The 15789-nt window shown below is 50.8% G+C and overlaps 1 protein-coding gene across 2 annotated transcripts in view; it reads right to left on the bottom strand.

The window, feature by feature from the left end:
- KHSRP (KH-type splicing regulatory protein) overlaps positions 1 to 12066 on the bottom strand; it is a 38434-nt gene extending 26368 nt beyond the window's left edge. The window contains exon 1 of one of the 2 annotated variants that reach the window (XM_063931054.1): positions 11805 to 12066. In XM_063931054.1, the coding sequence (XP_063787124.1) occupies positions 11805 to 11915 (111 nt within the window). In that variant the 5' untranslated portion in view covers positions 11916 to 12066. The remainder of the gene's footprint in view (positions 1 to 11804) is intronic. The other variant, XM_063931055.1, reaches the window with a different exon arrangement.
- Between the last annotated feature and the right edge of the window lie 3723 nt (positions 12067 to 15789).

Raw genomic sequence — 15789 nt, 5'->3', positions numbered from 1 at the left:
CTTGTGATCTGAACCCAGTTAACAGCATGATAACAGAAGGAGCCTCTGAAAAGATGGCTCACAACAACAATAACCCGATTTTTGTAACAATAACTATGTACAAGTAATGCAGACAATCCGCACTTGGGATGGGCGCCCAGCATCCACTACGGACTATGAGAAATAGAATTATCGGTAAGTAAATTCTTATTTTCTCTAACGTCCTAGTGGATGCTGGGGACTCCGTAAGGACCATGGGGATTATACCAAAGCTCCCAAACGGGCGGGAGAGTGCGGATGACTCTGCAGCACCGAATGAGAGAACTCCAGGTCCTCCTCAGCCAGGGTATCAAATTTGTAGAATTTGGCAAACGTGTTTGCCCCTGACCAAGTAGCTGCTCGGCAAAGTTGTAAAGCCGAGACCCCTCGGGCAGCCGCCCAAGATGAGCCCACTTTCCGTGTGGAATGGGCTTTTACAGATTTTGGCTGTGGCAGGCCTGCCACAGAATGTGCAAGCTGAATTGTACTACAAATCCAACGAGCAATCGTCTGCTTAGAAGCAGGAGCACCCAGCTTGTTGGGTGCATACAGGATAAACAGCGAATCAGATTTTCTGACTCCAGCCGTCCTGGAAGCATATATTTTCAGGGCCCTGACTACGTCTAGCAACTTGGAATCCTCCAAGTCCCTAGTAGCCGCAGGCACCACAATAGGCTGGTTTAAGTGAAAAGCTGAAACCACCTTAGGGAGAAATTGAGGAAGAGTCCTCAATTCTGCCCTGTCCGTATGAAAAATTAGGTAAGGGCTTTTATAGGATAAAGCCGCCAATTCTGAGACACGCCTGGCTGGAGCCAGGGCTAACAGCATTACCACTTTCCATGTGAGATATTTTAAGTCCACAGTGGTGAGTGGTTCAAACCAATGTGATTTTAGGAATCCCAAAACTACATTGAGATCCCAAGGTGCCACTGGAGGCACAAAAGGAGGCTGTATATGCAGTACTCCCTTGACAAACGTCTGAACTTCAGGAACAGAAGCCAGTTCTTTTTGGAAGAATAGTGACAGGGCCGAAATTTGAACCTTAATGGACCCCAATTTGAGGCCCATAGACCGTCCTGTTTGCAGGAAATGCAGGAAACGACCCAGTTGAAATTCCTCTGTAGGGGCCTTCCTGGCCTCGCACCACGCAACATATTTACGCGAAATACGGTGATAATGTTGTACAGTTACATCCTTCCTGGCTTTGATCAGGGTAGGGATGACTTCATCCGGAATGCCTTTTTCCTTCAGGATCCGGCGTTCAACCGCCATGCCGTCAAACGCAGCCGCGGTAAGTCTTGGAACAGACATGGTCCCTGCTGGAGCAGGTCCTTTCTTAGAGGTAGAGGCCACGGGTCTTCCGTGAGAATCTCTTGAATTTCCGGGTACCAAGTCCTTCTTGGCCAATCCGGAGCCACGAGTATAGTCTTTACTCCTCTCCTTCTTATGATTCTCAGTACTTTTGGTATGAGGGGAAGAGGGGGGAACACATACACTGACTGGTACACCCACGGTGTTACCAGAGCGTCCACAGCTATTGCCTGAGGGTCCCTTGACCTGGCGCAATATCTGTCCAGTTTTTTGTTGAGGCGGGACGCCATCATGTCCACCTTTGGTTTTTCCCAACGGTTCACAATCATGTGGAAGACTTCTGGGTGAAGTCCCCACTCCCCCGGGTGAAGATCGTGTCTGCTGAGGAAGTCTGCTTCCCAGTTGTCCACTCCCGGAATGAACACTGCTGACAGTGCTATCACATGATTCTCCGCCCAGCGAAGAATCCTTGCCACTTCCATCATTGCCCTCCTGCTTCTTGTGCCGCCCTGTCTGTTTACGTGGGCGACTGCCGTGATGTTGTCCGACTGGATCAACACCGGCTGACCCTGAAGCAGAGGTCTTGCCTGACTTAGGGCATTGTAAATGGCCCTTAGTTCCAGGATATTTATGTGAAGTGACGTTTCCATGCTTGACCACAAGCCCTGGAAATTTCTTCCCTGTGTGACTGCTCCCCAGCCTCTCAGGCTGGCATCCGTGGTCACCAGGACCCAATCCTGAATGCCGAATCTGCGGCCCTCTAGGAGATGAGCACTCTGTAACCACCACAGGAGAGACACCCTTGTCCTTGGAGACAGGGTTATCCGCTGATGCATTTGAAGATGCGATCCGGACCATTTGTCCAGCAGATCCCACTGAAAAGTTCTTGCGTGGAATCTGCCGAATGGAATCGCTTCGTAAGAAGCCACCATCTTTCCCAGGACCCTTGTGCATTGATGTACTGACACTTGGCCTGGTCTTAGGAGGTTCCTGACTAGGTCGGATAACTCCTTGGCCTTCTCCTCCGGGAGAAACACCTTTTTCTGTACTGTGTCCAGAATCATCCCTAGGAACAGCAGACGTGTCGTCGGAATCAGCTGCGATTTTGGAATATTTAGAATCCATCCGTGCTGTCGTAGTACTACTTGAGATAGTGCTACTCCGGTCTCTAACTGTTCTCTGGACCTTGCCCTTATCAGGAGATCGTCCAAGTAAGGGATAATTAAGACGCCTTTTCTTCGAAGAAGAATCATCATTTCGGCCATTACCTTGGTAATGACCCGGGGTGCCGTGGACAATCCAAACGGCAGCGTCTGAAACTGATAGTGACAGTTCTGTACCACAAACCTGAGGTACCCTTGGTGAGAAGGGCAAATTGGGACATGGAGGTAAGCATCCTTGATGTCCAGAGACACCATATAGTCCCCTTCTTCCAGGTTCGCTATCACTGCTCTGAGTGACTCCATCTTGAACTTGAACCTTTTTATGTAAGTGTTCAAGGATTTCAGATTTAAAATGGGTCTCACCGAGCCGTCCGGCTTCGGTACCACAAACAGCGTGGAATAATACCCCTTTCCCTGTTGTAGGAGGGGTACCTTGATTATCACCTGCTGGGAATACAGCTTGTGAATGGCTTCCAATACCGCCTCCCTGTCGGGGGGAGACGTTGGTAAAGCAGACTTCAGGAACCGGCGAGGGGGAGACGTCTCGAATTCCAATTTGTACCCCTGAGATACTACCTGCAGGATCTAGGGGTCCACTTGCGAGTGAGCCCACTGCGCGCTGAAATTCTTGAGACGGGCCCCCACCGTGCCCGAGTCCGCTTGAAAGGCCCCAGCGTCATGCTGAGGACTTGGCAGAAGCGGGGGAGGGCTTCTGTTCGTGGGAAGAGGCTGTCTGCTGCAGTCTTTTTCCCCTTCCTCTGCCCCGGGGCAGATATGAGTGGCCTTTTGCCCGCTTGCCCTTATGGGGACGAAAGGACTGAGCCAGAAAAGACGGTATCTTTTTCTGCTGCGAGGTGACTTGGGGTAAAAAGGTGGATTTTCCAGCCGTTGCCGTGGCCACCAGGTCCGATAGACCGACCCCAAATAACTCCTCCCCTTTATACGGCAATACTTCCATATGCCGTTTGGAATCCGCATCCCCTGACCACTGTCGCGTCCATAATCCTCTTCTGGCAGAAATGGACATCGCACTTACTCTTGATGCCAGAGTGCAAATATCCCTCTGTGCATCTCGCATATATAGAAATGCATCCTTTAAATGCTCTATAGTCAATAATATATTGTCCCTGTCCAGGGTATCAATATTTTCAGTCAGGGAATCCGACCAAGCCACCCCAGCACTGCACATCCAGGCTGAGGCGATTGCTGGTCGCAGTATAATACCAGTATGTGTGTATATACTTTTAAGGATATTTTTCAGCTTTCTATCAGCTGGTTCCTTGAGGGCGGCCGTATCAGGGGACGGTAACGCCACTTGTTTTGATAAGCGTGTGAGCGCCTTATCTACGCTAGGGGGTGTTTCCCATCGCGCCCTAACCTCTGGCGGGAAAGGGTATAATGCCAATAACTTTTTAGAAATTAGCAGTTTTTTATCGGGGGAAACCCACGCTTCATCACACACCTCATTTAATTCATCTGATTCGGGAAAAACTACAGGTAGTTTTTTCACACCCCACATAATACCCTTTTTTGTGGTACTTGTAGTATCAGAAATGTTCAAAACCTCCTTCATTGCCGTGATCATGTAACGTGTGGCCCTACTGGAAAATACGTTTGTTTCCTCACCGTCGACACTGGAGTCAGTGTCCGTGTCTGTATCGACCTGAGGTAACGGGCGCTTTAGAGCCCCTGACGGTGTTTGAGACGCCTGTACAGGTATTAACTGATTTGCCGGCTGTCTCATGTCGTCAACAGTCTTTTGTAAAGTGCTGACACTATCACGTAATTCTTTCCATAAGACCATCCAGTCAGGTGTCGACTCCCTAGGGGGTGACATCACTAACACAGGCAATTGCTCCGCCTCCACACCATTTTCCTCCTCATACATGTCGACACAACGTACCGACACACAGCACACACAGGGAATGCTCTGATAAAGGACAGGACCCCACTAGCCCTTTGGGGAGACAGAGGGAGAGTTTGCCAGCACACACCAGAGCGCTAGCTAGATATAGATAGAGATAGATATAGATATAGATATAGATATATATATATATATATATACACATATACACACACATATATATATACATACAGGGATAACCTTATATAAGTGTTTTTCCCTAATATAGCTGCTGTAAATATTTATATGCCAATTTAGTGCCCCCCCTCTCGTTTTACCCTGTTTCTGTAGTGCAGGACTGCAGGGGAGAGTCAGGGAGCCTTCCTCCAACGGAGCTGTGAGGAAAAAATGGCGCCAGTGTGCTGAGGAGATAGGCTCCGCCCCTTTTTCGGCAGCCTTTCTCCCGCTTTTTTATGTAAAAATAGGCAGGGGTTAAATACATCCATATAGCCCAGGAGCTATATGTGATGTATTTTTTTGCCAAAAAGGTGTTTTTATTGCGTCTCAGGGCGCTCCCCCCCAGCGCCCTGCACCCTCAGTGACCGGAGTGTGAAGTGTGCTGAGAGCAATGACGCACAGCTGCGGTGCTGTGCGCTACCTTAGTGAAGAAAGGACGTCTTCTGCCGCCGATTTTCCGGACCTCTTCAGTCTTCTGGCTCTGTAAGGGGGACGGCGGCGCGGCTCCGGGACCCATCCATGGCTGGGCCTGTGATCGTCCCTCTGGAGCTAATGTCCAGTAGCCTAAGAAGCCCAATCCACTCTGCACGCAGATGAGTTCGCTTCTTCTCCCCTTAGTCCCTCGATGCAGTGAGCCTGTTGCCAGCAGGTCTCACTGAAAATAAAAAAACCTATTTAAACTTTTACTCTAAGCAGCTCAGGAGAGCCACCTAGATTGCACCCTTCTCGTTCGGGCACAAAATCTTAACTGAGGCTTGGAGGAGGGTCATGGGGGGAGGAGCCAGTGCACACCAGGTAGTCCTAAAGCTTTTTACTTTTGTGCCCAGTCTCCTGCGGAGCCGCTGTTCCCCATGGTCCTTTCGGAGTCCCCAGCATCCACTAGGACGTTAGAGAAATATTGTTACACAGTACACTATTTGATAAACCTATTAAACAGTCTATGCATAGAGACCTAGTAATGTGTAATAAACAGTAGACACCAACGAGTCATACAAGAGGAGATGGAACACAGCCTAAGGGCAAGAAACGTAAAGCCTTCATCATAAAGTGTGTCATCCTACAAAAGTCAACACAGAAACCTGAAGGACCTGAATACAGACTTCTAGGGCTCATCCAGACAGCGGCATTTGCGTTTGTTACTGCAAGCTGCGCACATATCCTACATGTAGGAAATGCAACCGGCTTAGCGATCATTGCACAGACGCATTGTATTTAGAGGTTTAGACAACTTTATCCCAGTGCCTTTATAGGGATCTTTACAGCACATTCAGGTTGTCTTTTGTGGTGAACTATGACACCCTATAAAAAAGGACAAACAGGTAATGGAGAGAACCCTGGAGGTAGAAGTTCCTGGCCTACATCAGTTTTTCAACCACTGTGCCGTGTCACACTAGTGTGCCCTGAGCAGTCTCCAGGTGTGCCGCCATAGAAGCAGAGCCAAACCAGTGTTTCGCCGCTACTGAGGCCCTGGAGCGATAAATACTGGTGGGTTTAGAGGTTGCAGAACCAGTTCTTATTTTGGACCCGGGCAGTGTTGGGCTCTTCTGGCTTTCTCAGATGTGGCTCAGGCATTACCTATGGAGAAGCTGCGACATGACATCCTAGGACACGCAACTGCACCGTGTATCACCATTAAATTTGAGTGTGCCTTGGCAATATTTAAATATTGTTCAGTGTGCCGCGAGATGCAAGAGGTTGAAAATCTCTGCCCTACATGGTCTGTGGCTACTGATGAGAATAGTTTAGAATAAAAGTCACAGGTGTCTACAAAAGACAATGGGGTCAATCCAATTGGCCGCGATATTATCGCAGCTGCGAATCTACTTGGCCGCACTTTACGGCGGCTCGAACAAAACTGCTCGCCACCCCATAGAGGTCTGGGCAATTTTGTGCGAATTGGGGCTTAAAGGCCGCAAAGGGTGTAAGATCGGGAGCCGGTGCAGACGTTGTTGCAATGGCAGTTGGCACCCTTCAAAGCCAATTGGATTGACCCCCATGACTACAACAGGCTGACAAGACTTCGTATGAACATGCCAAGTTGTGTATCCAACCGATATTGGCATAAGCCTACAGAATGTCTGTGGCCTACACCCCGAGCACACCAAGTAACGCTTCCATGTGCAGCTATAACTCTGCTCCCTGGAAGCCTTCTTCATCCACTTGCCCCAGCTTAAACGTATGCGGTTCGACCGCAGCCAGGAGTGCGTTACCTGGCCAGGTCATGTCACATACATCTGTGCTGCCCGGCTGTGTCCTTATTCGTTCTGCATAAGTCCAGAACAAGTTTCCTCCTCCTGCTGCCATGCATGTTTAACATTCTGCCCTTCAAAATTAAAATATGTCCCCTCACTGATCTGCATACAGCACATGGAGTGATCACTATAGCAGAAACATTGCTGCTACCAATAAGGGATCTTTTGTCAAACGTTCTAAGATGGGAAATCAACCACACACACACACAATAGAACAGCACTTGTAATAAGAAGTTGCACTATCACCTTGTTGCCATTTGCCCCAATCACTGAACAAAGATGGGATGGAGGAAGGGGGTGGGGGGATAAACTATTGGCAATGGACTCTGCCAAATTAAGTCACCCCCATAAACTAAGCTGTGCTGGGGTGGAGACTGGTGTGAACGCCAAATATTCCCTGCAAGAGAATAGAGTAGGTACTGTAATACCTGGATAACATCCCTACCCACAGAGAGAGAGAGAGTGAGTGAGTGAGTGAGTGAGTGAGTGAGTGAGTGAGTGAGTGAGTGAGTGATTTTTTCTTAATGGTTCTTGGTAAAGCTATTGCCGGCACACCCCAGCAGGGGACCAGTATGATTTGCCGATGGACGGGATGCAGACGTTCAGTATACCAACAGTGGCATCCCGCCCATCAAAATCCTGACAGACCCCTGGAAATCCTCACCTTTACCCTACAATAACCCTCCCTTGTGGGTGCCTAAACCCAACTGCTTGATGCCTAACCCTAACCCCCCCCCCCCCCCCACTGCCTAACCCTAACCTCCTCTGCTAAGTGCTGAACCCTCCGTCCCCGGTACATAGCACTAACCTATTCGGCGCTGCAGCCAACACACCCCCCCCCCCCCCTTTTGCTGCCTAAAACTAACATCCATCAACACCCCCCTCCCCCCATAAGGACACCAGTGCATCCCGCTGTCAGGACAATTGGAATGCCAGATGTTGGTATTTAGACGCCGGCATCCCATTCAGTGTCTGTGTAATGACACCGGGTTTCTGTTCTGGCATCTGTATATTGACGTCCGGGATCCTGTTCCTCAGGAAGCTATCTGTTTCCCCCCTGCGGTGCATCTACAGTTCAGTGTGTATGGAGGGGATGGAAGACGGTGCATGGGCATCAGCACGGCTTACAGCTCACAGCCACCCTGCCGGAAGGAGGATTCCGGCTGTTACCTCCACTCTGGCCCAATAGTACTGTAAGGGCTGAAACACACTACCCGGCTTTTGCCGGACGGGAAAAAGCCGGACAGCTTTTTCCCGTGCCGGCATTGTAGTTAACAGTGTGAGGGCTAGGGTCCCTTCACACTGCACGGCCCCGGCCCGGCTGCCGGGTTGCAGTCGGGTCTCACCACTGGAAGGTCCGGCGGCCGGGCCGTCTTTGGAGCCAGTAAACCGTGTGTGTGAAGGGGAGCTTTCACACACAACGGTTTTTTCTGAAGCCGTGTCTGATGCTGCACATGCGCACAGCATCACACACGGCTCAAAGCCGTCCTGTGTGAGACACTGCCGGTTTCTCCCGGATGGCAAAAAGCCGGACAAAGTTTGTCCGGCTTTTTGCCATCCGGGAAAAACCAGAGTGTGTTACAGCCCTAAGGAAGATTCCATGCTGTACATGCCCCTCCCCTCCAATTTGGTGCACACGCCCATGAGACACTCCCCTCCACCCCCCAGTTCACATGCGTTCTTCTCAGAGACAGCGCCCACATACCCCCCACCCACAGACAAAAGTCAGCACATCTGAGGGTAGTAATGGTCTGGAATTGCCTCCATTTGTACACAATCTGAGCATCAACAACTCTTCGGGGGGAATTCAAATGTTTGAGAAGTCGGTTTGGTGTCTGTATTTTCCTATCTAATAGACAGGAATAAACAGACACCCAACTGACTTTTCAAACAATTGAATACCCCCCTTCATCTGAAATCCTCCGAAATCTCCCTTCTTGGCATGATAAACTTCCACAAACATGTGTTGTGAACACCAGACTTTGATAGATGCCTGTTCTTTTAAAAAGACAGGTTGTCCACTCACACCCGATTGTCATCCCATAGCTTGAAGATACCCAACACTAATTTCACCTTCAAAATATCTACTAAGCCTAAAGGGTCACATACTGTTACCACTCACAGATGTGCGATATTGGATCATTTTCCTCAAAATAAAAATGAGCATATCTAATTTCTAGTCTCAGTTTGATCTGGTTCTCTATCTACTTTCAGGACATGCGTGAAAATCTGATGTAGTTTTAAGCTAAATTCAGCAGAAATATAGAAAATCCTGAAGGGTTCACAAACTTTCACGTGCACACAAACCCCTAGTGACAGAGCCTAGTGGGTATCCGGTCTATAGATCTACACTAAAAAGGTCTACAGTCAATAGGTCGACATGCATTAGTTCAACGGGGTCAAAAGGTCAACATCAAAAGGTCGACACAAGTTCAGTTTTTCATACTTTACAATCCACATGGACTACAATTGGGAATAGTAACCTGTGCCAAGCGCAGCGCTAGCGGACTAAGGAACCTTGCCCAAAGCATGGCGAACCATGCGAGGGGATGTAGTACAACAGAGCTTTTTTGTGGCAGAAAAGTGACAAAACACCCCAAAAAATAAAGTGTCTACCTTTTGTGTGTCTACCATCTCCATGTCAATCTTTTGACCCTGCCTATTGACTGTAGACATTTTTTTGTGTAGCTCTAATGATCCACAGCCCCCTAGTGACACCATACATGCAATAGTAACAGCTCTTGAATGATGCACCATGCACACACTAGTGATACACCATACATACTCTGTACACAAAAAAAGGGCAGATGTATTAAGCCTGGAGAAGGCATAAAGTAGTGATAAAGCAGTGATAAGTGCAAGGTGATAATGCACCAGTCAATTTACATATTTGAGCCGATTGGTTGGTGCGTTATCGCCTTGCACTTATCACTTCTTTATGCCTTCTTCAGGCTTAATACACCTGCAAGACTCGTGACACCATACACACACTAGTAACACAGCCCCTAGCGTTACTCCATGAACACATTAACAGTACTTTGTGATGCACCATACATACACTAGTAATACACAGGCCTTCGTGATACATCATGCCAGTGACATGAGACACGGCAAGAGCCTTTCCTGTAACATATATGCCAGAGAGTTGACTATATAAAGCATACAATTAGAAATATTTTCTTTGCATTATAGTCCAAACTCTGGAGTAAAAAGTCTATGGTAGGTAAGGCATTGCCCCTCCCCCCTGCCTACCTTACCTGCACATCTCTGAACAAAACTCACCAATTTGTTGCAGTATATAGTGCTGCACCTGTGTATAATGCCCACATGTACCCTTTGGCTAATACAGAAGGTCTCAAACGCGATGCTCAAGGCACCCCAACAGTCCAAGTTTTAGGTATATCCATGGCTCAGCACAGACGGTTCAATCAAATTGACTGAGGGGCTAATTAAGCCACCTGTGGCCAAGCATGGATAACCTTAAATCCAGGACCCTTGGGATGCCTTGAGGACTGCGTTTGAGAACCTGCTACAGTTTTAGCATGGCCAAATAGCAAAACTGTAGCAGGGCATGCTGGGATGTGTTCAACAACAGCTGAAGTACCAAAGGATAGAGATACATCCACTAACATGCCATACATCCACTAGTAACGGGATCCGGTCTGAAGATCGACAGTGTCTAGGTCGACAATGTTTAGGTCGACCACTATAGGTCGACAGTCACTAGGTCGACATGGATGGAAGGTCGACGGGGTTTCTAGGTCGACATGTGCTAGGTCGACAGGTCTAAAGTTCGACATGAGTTTCACATTTATTTTTTGGGGGGGATTTTTTCATACTTAACGATCCACGTGGACTACGATTGGAACGGTAAGGTGTGCCGAGCGAAGCGGTAGCGGAGCGAAGGCACCATGCCCAAAGCATGGCGAGGGGACGCGGTGCACTAATTTGGGATCCTGGTCACTCTACGAAGAAAACACACACAAAAAAAATCCTCATGTCGACCTTTAGACCTGTCGACCTAGAAACCCTGTCAACCTTCCATCCATGTCGACCTAGCGACTGTCGACCTATAGTGGTCGACCTAAACATTGTCGACCTAGACACGGTCGATTTGATGAACCACACCCACTAGTAACACGCACAGACCCTAGTAACACCATATATCCACTAGAAACAGGTGGCACGTAGTCTCCCTGCTGTCGGGATCCCAGCAACTATTTTCCCACTTGGGGTGTCCACAACATCCCTGAAGGGAGAACCACCGTACCCGCAGGGGGCACTTTTGCGCTCACTCCGCTGCCGGCATACTGGGCGCTGGAATCCCAAGCGCCAGTTAATCATAGTACACCCACAGACCCTAGTGATACTCCATGCCCACACAATAGTAACAGCCCTTAGCAATACACACACTAGTGATACACCACACATACTCAGCACACAGACTTTAGTGATACACCATACAGCCACTAGTAACACACAGACCTTAGTGATACGCCATGCACACAATAGTAACACTGCCCTTAGTGATGTACCCATGCACACACTAGTGACACCATACATACACTAGTAACAGACCCTAGTGACACCATGCACACAATAGGAACACAGGCCTTAGCAATGCACACGCTAGTGATACACCATACACACTCAGCACACAGACTTTAGCGATACACCACACATCCACTAGGAACACACACAGACCTTAGTGATACGCCATGCACACTCTAGGGATACACCATACATAAGTTAGTAGCACACAGACCCTAGTGACACCATACATACACTAGTAACACAGCCTTTAGTGATGCGCACACACTAGTGACACACCATGCATCCACAGCAGTTACACACAGACACAATAGAACACAATAGGACACAGCCCCGTACAGCCAGCCCTCCTCCAGCAGCCGGGACGGGTCCCATGCATCTCCGGCCCCGGCTCTCCCCCGCACAGCACGCCGGCCGCTGTCTCCTCACCAGCCAGGCGCCTCCCGTCCTCTCCCCGCCCCTCACCTGTCGGGCCCTCTGTACGGCGTCGGCGAAGGCGTCCTTGCGGTTCCCGGTCTGGGCTCCGGGGTAGTCGGACATGGCGGCGGAAGCTCCTCCGCGGCTGAAGGCGCGAACAAGGCCGCGGCGCGCAGAGCACACTGGGAAATGAGGCGTCAGACCGGACCGCAGAAGGACGTACAGCTCGGCCAATGGCGCCCCGGCGTCTGATCACGGGCCGCCAATGGCGGGAGAGGGTTTGACCTTTCCTCGATGATGGACAGGCGCTGCGAGCCAATGGGAAGAGCAGCACCTGCGCCGATAGGGACAAAGACAAGTGGGAGGGACTGAAGTGATTGCTGCCCGCCTCATCCAATGAGAGGAAAACACGCTGGTAACCGACAGGAAATGTGACCAATCACCAGCAAATATTTACAGGATGGCGGGTGTAACACTGGTTTTATTCACTGGATTGGCTCAACAAGCAGTGAAGGACAGGAGCAGGAACCAATCAGAGGCTGTCCTGAATGAAATCCAATATGTTTTCATTACTATCACATGAGGTATATTGCAATATAATGGCACAGTGTAGGCTGGGCAGTGAGTATGATGCAGGACTTCTTCAGTAGTGTAGCTTTATTGTATCATAAACTTACCTACATTTAAGTTATTATTATCTATATACCATCACTAAAGTACGCAGCGCTGTAAAGAAAACATATGCCACCCGTTTAGTTCTCTGCGCCATAGGAGCTTACAGTCTAAATGGGTGTGTTATGAATTGTCGACAGTCATCAGGTCAATATGAGAATGTCGGCACACTTATCATGTCGACAGTGACCGTATCGACGTTTATAATGTCTACCCATTGGATTATATGTCGTCATGAACTGTCGACAAAACCATCCCTTGTGGCCTAGTGGCTTATTACCTCCCCGAATGCGCAACAGTCTCGGTTTCCGCATGCTAAGCAGAGACCAGCGACCGGGCGTCGGCTGCGTCGGATTTACAAAACGGTTGCATTTGGCTGCATTTTCCCATCGGAAGACCGTGGATTCCATGCCATCTGATGCAAACAGAGGAGAGCCGCAGTGAAATGGGACAAACACCAGCATCTGGGGGAAAAGCACATTGATGTTTTTATACCATCGATTATCACTGTCCATCTCTAAAGCTGGGTACACACTGGGTGATATAGTTCGCGAGCGGGGCAGCAGGTGCGTACACCCAATATTTCAGTGAACAATGTCATTCAGAGATATATCTCGCGGGCCCTGCCGCACAGCCAATGCCCGATAAATCTGCACGATATATCGGCGCCACCGGCCGTGTGCACGTGAGGCCGACGACCGCCCGTACACTGCCTGCAAGGACTGACGTCAAAGCTGAGCAGGCCTGCCAAACTGTGATGTCAGAACTGACTAGGGTTGGGTAGCGGTGGTTAAAATCCATCAATGGTTACCACTCGATGTCACAAGGTTTTACCATCGATGGTGGCACATCCAATGGTTTGCCACCAAGAGTCTGCCAGCTGTTGGGTTTTTTTAGGCACTGCAGTGCAGAGCTACTGTGTGCACAGTAAGCAGCTATTAGCTCAGCACTACGGCACTTCCTCCGGGCATCTAGCCGAAATGCTATGCATAAGCCTTATTGTATACACATGCAGGGGCGGACTGGCCATAGGGCTCAGCAGGAAGATTCCTGGTAGGCTGACGTGTCTGTGGGGCCTGTTTTGTTTGTTGTCATGTGGCCCCACCCCCCACATGACAGGCAGCCCACCGCACTCATTACACTGCATTGTCCCCATTCATTCTGTTATTCCATCTCTGCAGTACAGCAGCTCTGCCATCCAGTGATGCTGCCATGGCTACACCGCATGTTATACCTCTGGTGCTGCCCTTGTTGGGCCACTTCTACAAGATATTACAGGGCCACTTTTAGTTCCCAATTTGCCCCTGTATGAAACAGCAGTCAGTGAGTGCAGTTCATCAGTTGGAATGCATGGGATCCTGCCGCTGTCTCCCTCGCCCGTCCTCTTCTAGCGCTGCTGTGTGCTGACTTGTTTATAGGTGGGCAAGACGGTTACTCTGCCCCGCCTCCACGGGAGTGATCTCCACCTCCCAGCCGGCAGAGTCCCTCCCACTGTCACTTCTTAGCAGCCCATAATGTAAACATTAACATTGTTTGGGACATGTGTACATCCATGTATAGCTAGTGGTGCCAAGAGAGGGGGGGAGAGGGTACAAATTACCTGGGCCCAGGTCTGATGTAGGGGCCCAGTGGGGGCCCCTAGGCCCCTCCCCCTTACCTGGCAGCAGCAGCTCTTCTTCGCAGCCCAGCACATGCTGCTGTATGCTGGGCTGCAGTGTGGCCAGGGAGGTGCATAAAATACAATCTTTTCAATACTTTTTCTAAGGATGCATGGCCACGCCTCCTGTGGTTAGGCCACACACCCTGAAAAGTACGAAAACCAGAAAGAGAAAAAAGAAGCATTTTTTTGTTGGACGCACTCCACCACTGTTCCTTTTTTAAGAATTAAAATGACGATTATTATCGGCCTGGCTGCAGAGGGAGACGGAGGTGCACCACAGGAGCTCCTGCTAAACGGAGCCCCTAATACATCAAATAGCCCACTACAGGGCCCCAAATTGACACCCAGCACACCTCTTGTCCCTCTTACTACCCCAGCAGCACCCCTAAAGGAGCCGCGGAATCGGGGAGTGGTTCTAACTACTCCCGCGGATTGCGGCCTAGGGGAAGCCCAAAAGCCGGGGCCTCGATTTCCACACCATACCGGAGGAGGCTCCGGAGACCCACAGATCCGTCCGAGAACAGCCCCAGGACGCCGGACACCCACACCACCACTGGCCGCGGCTGAGGATCCCTCCTTACCTCCCACCGCACACCTTCACCACACAGTGCCGCCGAACCTGGCAACGCGGGGAGAGACCGCAGGACGGTCGGAGACGGCCCCGGCCGCGCGCCCACGGCTCCCAGCTGCTACGCTTTCACCGCTCCACTCCTGCTGAGCCCTCTCACCCACCGGAGAGCCATCCCGTCCCCGCTGAGACTCTGCCTGAGCTGCAGCCACTGCCCCTGCTCACCTGACTGAATCACCCCAGGGCCGCGCGCTCTGGAACCTGAGCGGCGGCCATCTTAAGTGCCGGAGACGGGAGGAGATTAGCCCGCTGGCCCGACCGCGGCCCCCCTCTCTCTCTCCCTGTCGGATTACGGCCGCAGGCGCTGGTGCCCCCGAGTGCACCCGAGACCCGGTGCCGGTGTGTCCCCTGAGACAGGAGGAAAATACCGACAGGTAACGGGGTTCCCCCTCCCCTCCCCCCCCCGAACTACTCTTAGACACTGGGAAGCCCAGTAACACCCCTGCTCCTCAGCAGGCTCACCCACGGCTGGATGGATAGAGGGGCTGATACACCTTCCGGCGACCCTCTACCGAACCATACCAGGACCAAGGGCCGAAGGTAGAGGGAGATTGGGACCTGGCGGCTGACCGGAGGCCGGGGCCTCGGTCTCCAGACACCAACGCACCAAAACACCTACAGACACCGCTGATACGCGTCCCCCTGACAGACTCAACACTGAGGGGTCGAGGCCCAACACCAAGGAGGGCCGCGGACTCGGGAAACGATAAAGGCGCTGATTGTGGCCGGACCGGCTAGCGAGGGCCGGGGCATAGATTCCAACCGCCGCTGCGCAGGGCCCTGGGCTCTCCCGACATCACCCGCCTCCCCACCGGATCCTTGGATCCGCCACTGACACACCGCCACAGTAGAACTGGGGACACACACACTACCCCGCTGGGCCGAAAACAAACCTGTGACGACGGCTGTAGCGTCTCTCAGACAACAGCCAAGGGCCTTACAACCCGCCTGACCGAGGGCACTTGACGCCTAGATAACTAAGCCACCACACAAAGACCGAGACCCCGATCTAGTCATAATCACACCGGACACCCGGA

This window comes from Pseudophryne corroboree, chromosome 6 (genome assembly GCF_028390025.1).
Source record: "Pseudophryne corroboree isolate aPseCor3 chromosome 6, aPseCor3.hap2, whole genome shotgun sequence".
NCBI classification, from domain to species: domain Eukaryota; kingdom Metazoa; phylum Chordata; class Amphibia; order Anura; family Myobatrachidae; genus Pseudophryne; species Pseudophryne corroboree.
The sequence above is the reverse complement of the archived record's forward strand: the minus strand, read 5'-3'. Positions and strand labels throughout refer to the sequence as shown.